This window comes from Amblyomma mixtum, chromosome 1 (assembly GCF_055824585.1).
Source record: "Amblyomma mixtum isolate Tamu chromosome 1, ASM5582458v1, whole genome shotgun sequence".
In the NCBI taxonomy this organism is placed as follows: domain Eukaryota; kingdom Metazoa; phylum Arthropoda; class Arachnida; order Ixodida; family Ixodidae; genus Amblyomma; species Amblyomma mixtum.
The window spans coordinates 250,381,980-250,392,098 of NC_143012.1; the positions used below are offsets into that span (position 1 = coordinate 250,381,980).

The following is a 10,119-nucleotide window of genomic DNA, read 5'->3' on the forward strand; positions in this document are numbered from 1 at the left end:
TGGCGTTGCTCAGCGGCAGGAGCAATTAGGAAACGGAAGGAGTGACAAGAAGAAAAATGAGTACATGACATCGCAATAAAATCTGGTGTAAGTGCATTAAAGAGACTAGTGGAGAAGTAATGGTTGAGAGCGGGAGCCGTCCAACGTTTTCAGGAGCCCACAATCGCCCAGGAGATGAGAAGCTTGAAGTGACAGTAGATGTGAAGGATAGTCGTTTCATAAAGGGTAACGAACGAAATTTAGAATATTTTTTTGTCACTGATGATAGGAAGAAGTCTTTGTCAAACTCTGTGCCCTGATATTGTAGCAAGAGCACTAAACTGCTGCATGCAAGCGCAGCTAACAAAAGAGCAAAACAAAGTAGTTTTTTCAGCGCTAACACGCAACTGCGAGGGTACTGTGGGCCGCAGACTACGCTGTGTTTCGTCAGAAGCAAGCGACCTTTCTTTTATTTATCAATTTAGCAAGGCTTGCATTGATGATGAGTGGTTGGTTGATCCGCTGATATATGATCTTAGGCGAAGTGAAATACAGCAACCTAGTGCAATCACTTGTTTGAAAGAAAGAGATGAAAAAAATCAAGCCGGTTTAAAGAGGAACAATGCAGAACTTGAGCCGCGTCTGATGATGTCACTGCGAAGACTGCCTTTAAATTGGAGCTCTTGGTTTCGTTAATATAGAGGGTTAATAATAAAGTAAAATAATATGAAAGTATGCACAAATCGCTAGTCTCTGAAGTAATACTCTTACATTTTCCTCCAATTACGCGGGTATTATGCAACCTGAGTAAAAAACCTAATGGGTTCTTCTGTAGCCATGAAGTTATGCGACTGCGTACTACGGTATTCTCGCGATTAGTTCGGCATGTTTAGAAATAATAAATAGGGCACAAATGCGTGACATCTAATGTGTTTGTTTAAACGCAAATGGGTCATTTTATGAGGATGTCATGGGTGCTTCACGCATGATGTGCTAATGATGCAGCATCAAAAGTGCACGCTAGCGGTCCGCACGAGGGCTAAGGTGTACTTTCTTTCTCAGGAAGTTTCCGCAGTAATGAAAAGTTTGTGCGACTCGTTAGCTAGATTAACTTTAGCGAGGAACGTCGTCGTTTCTGGAAAGATAACTGCTTTAAGCTCGCAGCCGTTGGTCGTCTACGCTCTGGTAAACTCAGCGAGGGAAGATGCCGAGGTTGCGGACAGAGCGCTGTGCACGAGGGCGCGTTAGGACTGTGGCGTTTCCTTAATAACACCGCCGCGAACGGGTCGTTAGCCTTGAAAGCTTTCTTGGTCCAGGCGCGCCCCGCTTAGTAATTGCGTTTAGAGCCTGCTATGGGGTTGCGCCTTAACGCTCCTGTAGTGCAATTGACTACGGCAGCGATGAGGACGACTGAGGTATCGCCTCGGCGCCATGCGCAACGCGGGGGCAAAGCTGCCACATTAAGCCACATATTTCGCCACGAGCAGTGGGACAAGACTTGAGGAGAGTACGATGGAATTGAGCATGCCCTCCATCTCGTCCTGCACCCTCTTCTATTTTCTGCCCCAACTTCTTTCCCCTTCAACGCCTGCATCAGATTCACGGTGCATGTACGGTAATTAGTGAGAGATGTAAGTTGTGGTGCTCCTTTAAGTGATCATTAAGATTGGGAAGCAATTTCCAGATTGCTTGGTCCCCGATGGATGGAATCCCCTACATGAGATATGTTTATCCGCTGTTAAGTGGTCACACGTGCCGTTGCAGCGGCCCATGAAGGAGTCTCGGCGGCAAGCCTCTAGGAGCCACCTGGGTGGCCGAAGTGCGGCTTCATTACGCTTCCTTCAGTGTCAGCACCTTCACACCTTCATTCTGCCGGAAAACTGACGAAGTTTTCTCCCGCTTGCTACAAGGTACGCCGTAATGGAAGACTCCGAACGCTTCTTATATTTAGGCAACTGGGACATCTTCTGCGTGCAGCCAAATCTCTGTATACATGCTCGTATTTTTGCATTTCGCCTCCACCGAAATATTGTGCTGCCGACATGCGCTGTAATCAGGCTAGATAGCGCGGTCAGAAAATGGCGACACGATGTTTGAGAAACTGTGAAAGAGTACAGTGAGTTAATTGCTTTGGTACGTTTGGCGTTATAAAATGCTTATTCAAAGTATGGCTGTAAGAAGCGCCCACTCTTGCCCAATCCTATACGCGTACTTGAAGGCGGAAAGACAATCGTTTGCCTGAAGCCTTCAGGCTCCTAACGCTTACAGAGGTAAAAGAGGGGACACGTAGGCTCCGCCTTGGGAATGTGACGCGGAAGTGTAATCGGTTAAATCCCATGTATGCAGAAGTGGTCACTCTACATTTACAGACCCTTGGGAGTCCTCATACCACTCCTGGCACAGTGGTACAGCGGTTAAATGATGCGCCACTGGCCTGCGATGACAGGTGCTGAAACCAGTGGGGCTTGTGCGGCCCAGGTAGCTCTTCCCTAGCGACCAATCATAATTTAAGTACCACTTGCCACGGTGGGCAGTCTACTCACTATCCGGTGGGAAGCTCTCCCGAAAGTCATGATGTACACACGGCGATACCTGGCTTTACCTAGAAGAGTGAAGCTATCGTTTGAAAATTATGTATAAGAAACACACTTTGAACACGCTGCTACTCTGAAACATAAACGGTGATTTATTCCTTCGAGGCTTGCTATGTCCTTTCATCAGCTGACGAGTGTCCATCTAAAATGCAACAAGTTTAAGGATACACAAAACTCTAGAAAGATGTTGAACGATTTATGCAATGTTACGTGTACTGACGACTAGCACTACTTCCATTCTGCCCACTCCATTTCACTGAAGGCACTAATTAACCATTTCTTCGGGTGTATTATCTCAGGCACTGAGGACTGAGCGAGAGAGTTGCCAGGCATCAGGCTAAAGGCGTGAACCAAGTGTTTTCATGAGCGAAACATAGGACTATTTTTTTTTAGCCAAAAAATGCTTGTGAAATGTGAACATGTCGCGTGCCAGGCGCACTCGAGCACTTCGCAGGGATTGCACCGCTTTCAAAACTGGCCTTGCTTCCTCCGCTACTCTTTGCGTGCATGTTGACCGCAATCATAAGCCATTGGCCGTACTCTGAAGGTGCGATTTTGGTCCGCGCCATCAGCTGCAGCTAGGAATAGTCCCAAAAATTCAGGGGGCACTTCGGCTCTCTAAACTGCTGCAAGGCGAAAGCGTTTCCTGGCGCACGATTTTTTGTGTTATTTTTTATATTTTTTAATTTTGTTTCTTATTTTTTACATTATTTTTTATTTTTGTTTCTTTTCTTATTTTTAATTTTTTATTTATTTTATTTAATTCATGAAACACATGCATTCACTAGATGCGCCATTATTCATGCTCAATCTCTGAGCCTTCATGGCGCTGTAGCAGCGTCTCCACTTCAAATGTCAATGGCCCTCTCGTTACATTCCCAGCCTCGCCACAGTTTCCTTTTTTAAGCAGCGACGCCGAAACGCGGACACATTTGCTAACATTCCTTGGTCACGACAGTATGAGGCGTTAAAGGCCTTAAAACCATGTTTCTCATTGAGCACGTACTACCTAAGGCAGTATGTGTGAAGTTCTATAAGTAATCTAATGAGCGTATTCGAGCGGTTTCCGTATATGGGAAGCAATGTCAAAGATATTTACACTCTGTAGTTTCCTTCAGACGTCCAGGTATCCATTGGCGTGTGTTACTGGGGCGAGTGAAACTCGATACTGTGTTGTTGCTCTCGCTAGTATATACTGCTGCGTTTTGGGGCTGCAGCAAAGTCTCAAGCAAATCAGAAAGAAATGAAGAAAAAATTCATTCCCTCCCTAATTTCGTTGGGGGGAGGATGGCGTACCTGCACAAAGATGAATAGCTGGGGCAAAGCGAGGATGAAGGCGAGTATCCAGGAGGCGGCCAGCATGGCCTTGGCGCGACGCAGCCCCGAGCGGGACTCGAGGGGCCGGCAGATGGCTGCGTACCGGTCGTAGCTCATGGAGGCCAGGATGAACGTGGTGGAGGCCAGGGTCACCATTTGTATGTACACGACCACCTTGCAGCCCGCCGCACCGAGCACCCAGCCGCCGGACACCTGCCAGACGGAAATGGGTGCAGTGAGAAAAGGGGGGGGGGGGGGGGGGGAGCGAAGGAAGTGTGTACTTTCTTCTTAAAAAGACGTGAGTTCGCATATTGCAAAGTGCGTGAACAAAAAGAGAGCACACATATGATCCGATCTAATAGAACAACAACATGTCCCTGTAGTAAACATAGATAGTGTCCCAAAGCCGAAAAGTTTCACATAACCTTTGTCGTTAATCTCAGCTTTCATATTTTTTTGTTTAACTCAAATGGCCCCAGCTGAGGGTAATAAGACCCAGTAATCAATCGGAAGAAAGAAAGACTGCGCAATTTATTGATCTCCCCGTGGTTCACACTGAAGATCTCGCTGGGCATCGCAGGTAAGGACGAGAGCTCGTTGAAGGAAACCATTTGTCACTAAAAGCAAATATTGCGCTATTTCTCAATGCGAAAATTAGGCACAAGAATGAAATGGAATGCCAAAAAAAGCGTAGCGCATTCTAAGATGGCTCCTAGATTATAGTAGCTGCACACTGGTTTATGCTAGGGTCTGGGGCTCCTGAATGTGCCTCTGTCATAACCAGCTCATGTTACTCCACCTAAGCAGCGCGCTGGGTTGCTCTTGCTGCTTTCGCTGTCTGAGAAGCCTCACCGTACGCCGCTTTTCTTAACTGGATAGCATACTAAGCATTCTTTCACCGCCTTTTTTGCTTTAGGTGTCGTCGCGTTCAGCAGCTTCTACTTTTCGTGATGGGCTGGGCGCTCAGTGTCCATCGCTGCTTTCGATACTTGATAGCGCTCAACTGCAATTCAGCAGCCCTAGCGAGGCGTTTTTCTGCACTGGCCACCCTGTCACCTTAGTGTGCAGCAGCAAAAAGCTGCCATTGGCAACGTAGGCAAACTGTTCTACCTTGTAAGAAAAAGGGGGGAATTTCAGAGGCCCGGTGGCGACGCCAACAACCTAAAGAGTTTGAAAGCATGAACGGATGAAAGATGCTGATGACGACGATCTACACAACAGGCAGAGCGAGAGGATACCATTTATAACGCACACTGCGAGAGGCTTCTCTGCTATGGCCACATTTTGTGAGTAATCGGAAGACAAAGCTACTCTATTACCGTCTGCACTGGTTAGAATCCTGCTCAGGGCTGAAACCCTCTTCTAGAATTCTGCTGGCTACCATTCCGACAAACTTTCTGTTGCCAATTACCGTCTCACATCTTTAAGTGTTCTTCTTGGAAGTTTGTGGAGCTTATCCCGGCTTGCTACACTTTGAAACTCCCTAAGAAAAACATCATTTTGTCACGACAGCGGGATAACACGAGAAGAGATTTTGGACAGTTACTCAGTCACAGTGTATCGTTTTCTTGTTTCGGTCAGGACCGGCCAGGTAGACGTGAATTTCTTGGAGCTTGGCTAGGCTTTAGGCTTTCTGTCTCATAACAAACTACTTAAGAACTTTAAAGAATACTTTAGGGCTGCCTGATTTCCCCGTTGCCTGCTTATCAAACCATTCAAAAAAAGCGTATCCAGTACTAACTACATCAGAAAAGATTGTTGTGTTCTTCCGGTAAAATTACGCGAAAGACACGGGTTCGATCCCGGCCGCGGCGGCTGAATTTCGATGGAGGCGAAATTCTAGAGGCCCGTGTATTCTGCGATGTCAGTGCACGTTAAAGAAACCCCGGTGGTCGAAATTTCCGGAGCCCTTCACTATGGCGTCCCTCATAGACTGAGTCGCTTTGGGACGTTAAGCCCCAATAAACCAATAAAGCAAACAGTAGATATCCCTCACGGCAGTTTGCTTGGGCCACTGCTATTTCTGATATGTTAAAACAAAATTGTCGATGCGGTTAAGGAGCGTGCGTAGATCAACATGCATGCGGATGACTGTTGTGTGTTGAGATTTAAAAAGAAAAGAAGAGAAACCAGGACGGAGGCTTATCTTATGCCAAGGAAAGGCAAATGTATCACAGGTGGTGGCAGAGTGAGTTGAGAGGGTGAGATTGGAAAGTTCGCGCGCCTAATGTGGCCGCAGCTGACGCTGGACAGAGTTAATTGGATGTTAGTAGAAGTTACCTTTTTATTTTGCGGTGGACGTGGTTACGATGACGACGACGATGATAAAGTACGGGACTATGAGGAACACATTGAAAGGGAGTGATTTGTATGATTAAAAATTACCCAGGTAATTTATTTACACTTCCGCATTGCTAAATTGAAGTTGTACGGGGCTTTACTGCCCATGTTTAGCCGAGGAATAACTTTGTCCTTTGAAATAAAGTAGCAGAGATTTCAACATGGTGCTTTTCTTTGCATAAGCATTATAAGCTCCTGTTTTCTTTGCAGAAGAAAAGTAAATGCTTTAGAGAATGCAATTTTCTTTTCCGCGTATCTCATGCTAGCCGACTATGCTAGCATCATAAATTTAAGAAGAAGAATTCAATAAAGAAAAGAAGATGAGCGAAGGGTATTGGTGCTCTGAAATATATTGCGTTCCACGTAAAAATAAGTGACAAGAATAACTCTCGAATGAGGGTAGCTAGAGGGGTTTTTTAAGAAAATCAGTGAAGCACAGGGGAAGAACAAATCTTGGAATCAAAAAGCAAACAGAGGGCATTCCCAGTAGTTGGCATTCGAAATGAGCGTCACCCTGTTTGGAATCTAAAAGTAGCGAGGAGGCTCAAGAAAGAGCCAGGAATTTTGTGAAACGGCATTAGAGATGAAGCGTCGTCAGAAAGAGAACAAACGCACCTCGCAAAAAGTCTATACCGAATAGCATCCAGAAGCCTGTACTGAAGAAAGAAAGCTGGTTTCGAAGGTAACGGCAACAAACATGCAGCAAAGGGAGCGTGAGGCGCCATGTATGGCGCGCTTCAATTTCAGATAAAAAACAGCGACACGTAGGTAGAAAGTTTAGGAATGCAAGAAAATGACCCTGGCATGTAAATAGTTTTGGGCCGGATAAAACTCCTTACGGGGTATGTCCCCGCATGCAAAGCAGCTCATATCAGAAATCCGGAAATGAAGCCTGATAACAGCTGGCACCACAACTGAAAGGAATTCTGAAGGCGCACAGAACACCTACCCTATCCCATTTGCAAAATAAAAAGCTCCAAATCACACCACCCAACCTGAGGTTCATTCCGAGGGCTAACCTTGCTCTAGGAACGGAGCCAGATATTTCATGCCACCGGTATGTGAAGTGTGCTAAAAAAGGATAAAGATTTAAAAAATAAGAACATATAGGGCAATTGAATGGCAGTGTAGTAAATGACGAGCCTGCAGTTTTTCCCAGCTCCAAAAATTTGCTTTAAGCTCAGCCGTCCTCCTAGCTTTATAAGTTCGCTTAGTAGTCTCAGTTGCGACAGTTGAGACGAACAACTTGCGACAAATAACTATCAAAGAAATTATTGAAAAAATAGCGGTCAATTTGCGTAGTTAGTCCAAATGCGAAATAGATGCGGTAGCACTGTGTGGCTATTGCTTTGCACTTTGTATCTTAGTTTTGCGTTGTCATTTGCCGTTATCTTCCGGTATTCATGATAATGTTATGCGATTAAAGTGGTATATCAAGTGCATTCTGCGTGTTGTGTGTGTCTGCATGGCATAGGTGAAGCGCAGCAGATACATGACAAAATGCTTATTACAGCCGCTCTATGCATGTATATCAGTCACGGCTCTCAATCTGCAGGAAATCCGGCGTCGTAGGCGGCATTGTGAGCGCTAAAGCATGTGGCCCACGGCCACGTGCCCACTGTGATAGGTGGCGAACAGTGTAGTAACAACATTTCTGGGTCCATATTACCACGTGTGAGTTTTCATTCAGAACGCACCAGGGTTTTCGCTGAACATGGACTTAAGATCTAGCGCACTAAAGAAGATTAGGGCCGCAACCCGGACTGCCATTGCATTTCAAGTGCTTCGAAAGAAATAAATCAATGCTACACCTGGAGCAGCGCGTTAGTGTTTTTTCATTTAGTTCATAGGCGAGGAATCTGATCTAGCAAGATTTAGTGGCTTTACAGGTGCTGTCGGCATGGACTTATTTGGCGATGTAGGCGTGTTGGTACGACATGTCTTGGTGACCAGCGTAAAAAAATCTCTGCGCCTCCCGTAACCGAGAGTAGAGTAAGCATGAAATGTTTACGGGCCTAATGTCATCTCGGTGGACACCCGAACCGCACCGTACAGGAAGGGAGGAACGCCACCACCCGTTCAGCGCGATGCCTTGCCATTTGAACGCGTTTTTTTAGGAAAGGAAATGGCGCAGTAATTCTCTGCCATCTCGGTGGACACCCGAACCGCACCGTAATGGAAGGGAGGAACGCCACCACCCGTTCGGCGCGATGCCTTGCCCTTTGAACGCAGCGCTTCTCCCCCGGGGCCCCTGTGCGCCTGCGCGGCTTTGCTTCGATGCGCCAAGCCCCTAAGAGATCACGTATGACAACGAAGTGTATCGTGACATTTGTGTGTTTTTTGCACGTTATTAGAAATCGGAAATTATAATTCCGTGCATTATCAAACGCACAGCGACTGATATCTTGATAAACATTGAGAAGGCACTGGCAGCAGTTATTTTTTGTGACTCCTTTGGAGACCGACCGGCGCTTGCATGCCGGTCGCGTAGGAGGGCTTAGAGAGTCTCGTTAAATATCGTTAGGTCTCGTACGGTGCCCGGATGTTCTCGTTTCAGAGCCCGGATGACTGGAATTCAGTGCCCGGATGAGTGGATTTCAGTGCCCGGATGACTAGAATTCAGTGCCCGGATGAGTGGATTTCAGTGCCCGGATGAGTGGATTTCAGTGCCCGGATGATGGCTCTCGGTCTCGGCGTGACGTCACCACACTGCCGACAACGGGAGCTAAAAGCATTTCATGCTTAATAAAAAAAATTGGCTGTGGCTTAACTATGGTTAAGCCTGGATATCTCGAAGCGAAAAGCTGCGGCAAGACGGAGGAGGAGCCGCGCGTGTAGTGAATACGGTGCTGTCTTAGAAGGTTGCTTTAGAGACATGTACAGTGGCGTGCATTCCTCTCGGGTGTTCACCAAGATATGAGAGACAGGCATTTGCTTTACTTAAAAGCAATTTTCATTTCATTTCATTTTCCATAAGACCCTTACGGCGCGGTTCGGGTATCCACCGAGATATGAGAGAGGCAGGAGTCATTTCCTTTCCTTAAAACCATTTCTCATTTCATTTTCCTTTCCCTACGCCGCTGTTCGTGTGTCACCGAGATATGAGGTGTTACTCACACACACTGCTTGTCTTTTCTTTATTTTTGTATTTGTGCAGCGTGTGACGTCACTCCTTTCGGGTGTACACCAAGATATGAGAGACAGGCATTTCCTTTCCTTAAAACCAATTTTCATTTCATTTCATTTTCCTTAAGGCCCTTACGGCCCGGTTCAAGGTATCAACCGAGATATGAGAGATAGACAGGTGTCGTTTCCTTTCCTTAAAACCAATTTTCTATTCATTTTCCTTCCCTTACAGCGCGGTTCGGGTGTCTACCGTGACGTCACGCAGTTCGCGCATGCGCACCTGTGGCTTTTTCTGACGACGGGGCCCACGCTAGCCTCGATGTTGACTAGCCTAGTGAAGCTTTGCGCTTCAAAAAAAAAAAAAAAAAACAGGACGAAGGCTGAAAGAGCATGGGCAAGCTCGAACGCTCTAGCTTGTCTACTCTTCTGTTCTTATCCCTCCTTTTTTTGCCCGGCAGATACCAAGCGATACCGCACCTACATGCCTACAAAGTTTATTTTTAACATACGGTTTTCATTTCCGTCTTGTGGTTTCTCTAATGCGCGCGATAAAGCTTCGAGCATTGTTATCTCATGTTGTGCTCGTGCTTGCCCATTCTTCCCTCATTTGTCCTGGTTTACGTGCTGGAGTCACAAACGCTGTAGGCAATAGCATGCTCGGACACTTATAATTTCTGTTTAGGTTTGTTGGTGTGGTGCTACAGTTCCCACACATATTAAGGCGAAAGCCTTTAATGCCTCATACTGTCGTTAGCAGACGCGT

At 46.3% G+C, this 10,119-nt stretch overlaps 1 protein-coding gene across 1 annotated transcript in view; it reads right to left on the reverse strand.

Annotated features, from left to right (window-relative positions):
• LOC149371467 (vasopressin V2 receptor-like) overlaps positions 1-10,119 on the reverse strand; it is a 63,881-nt gene that overhangs the window by 20,857 nt on the left and 32,905 nt on the right. Inside the window, exon 2 of the mRNA XM_089565701.1 lies at positions 3,870-4,103. Within this exon, the coding sequence (XP_089421827.1) occupies positions 3,870-4,103 (234 nt within the window). The remainder of the gene's footprint in view (positions 1-3,869; positions 4,104-10,119) is intronic.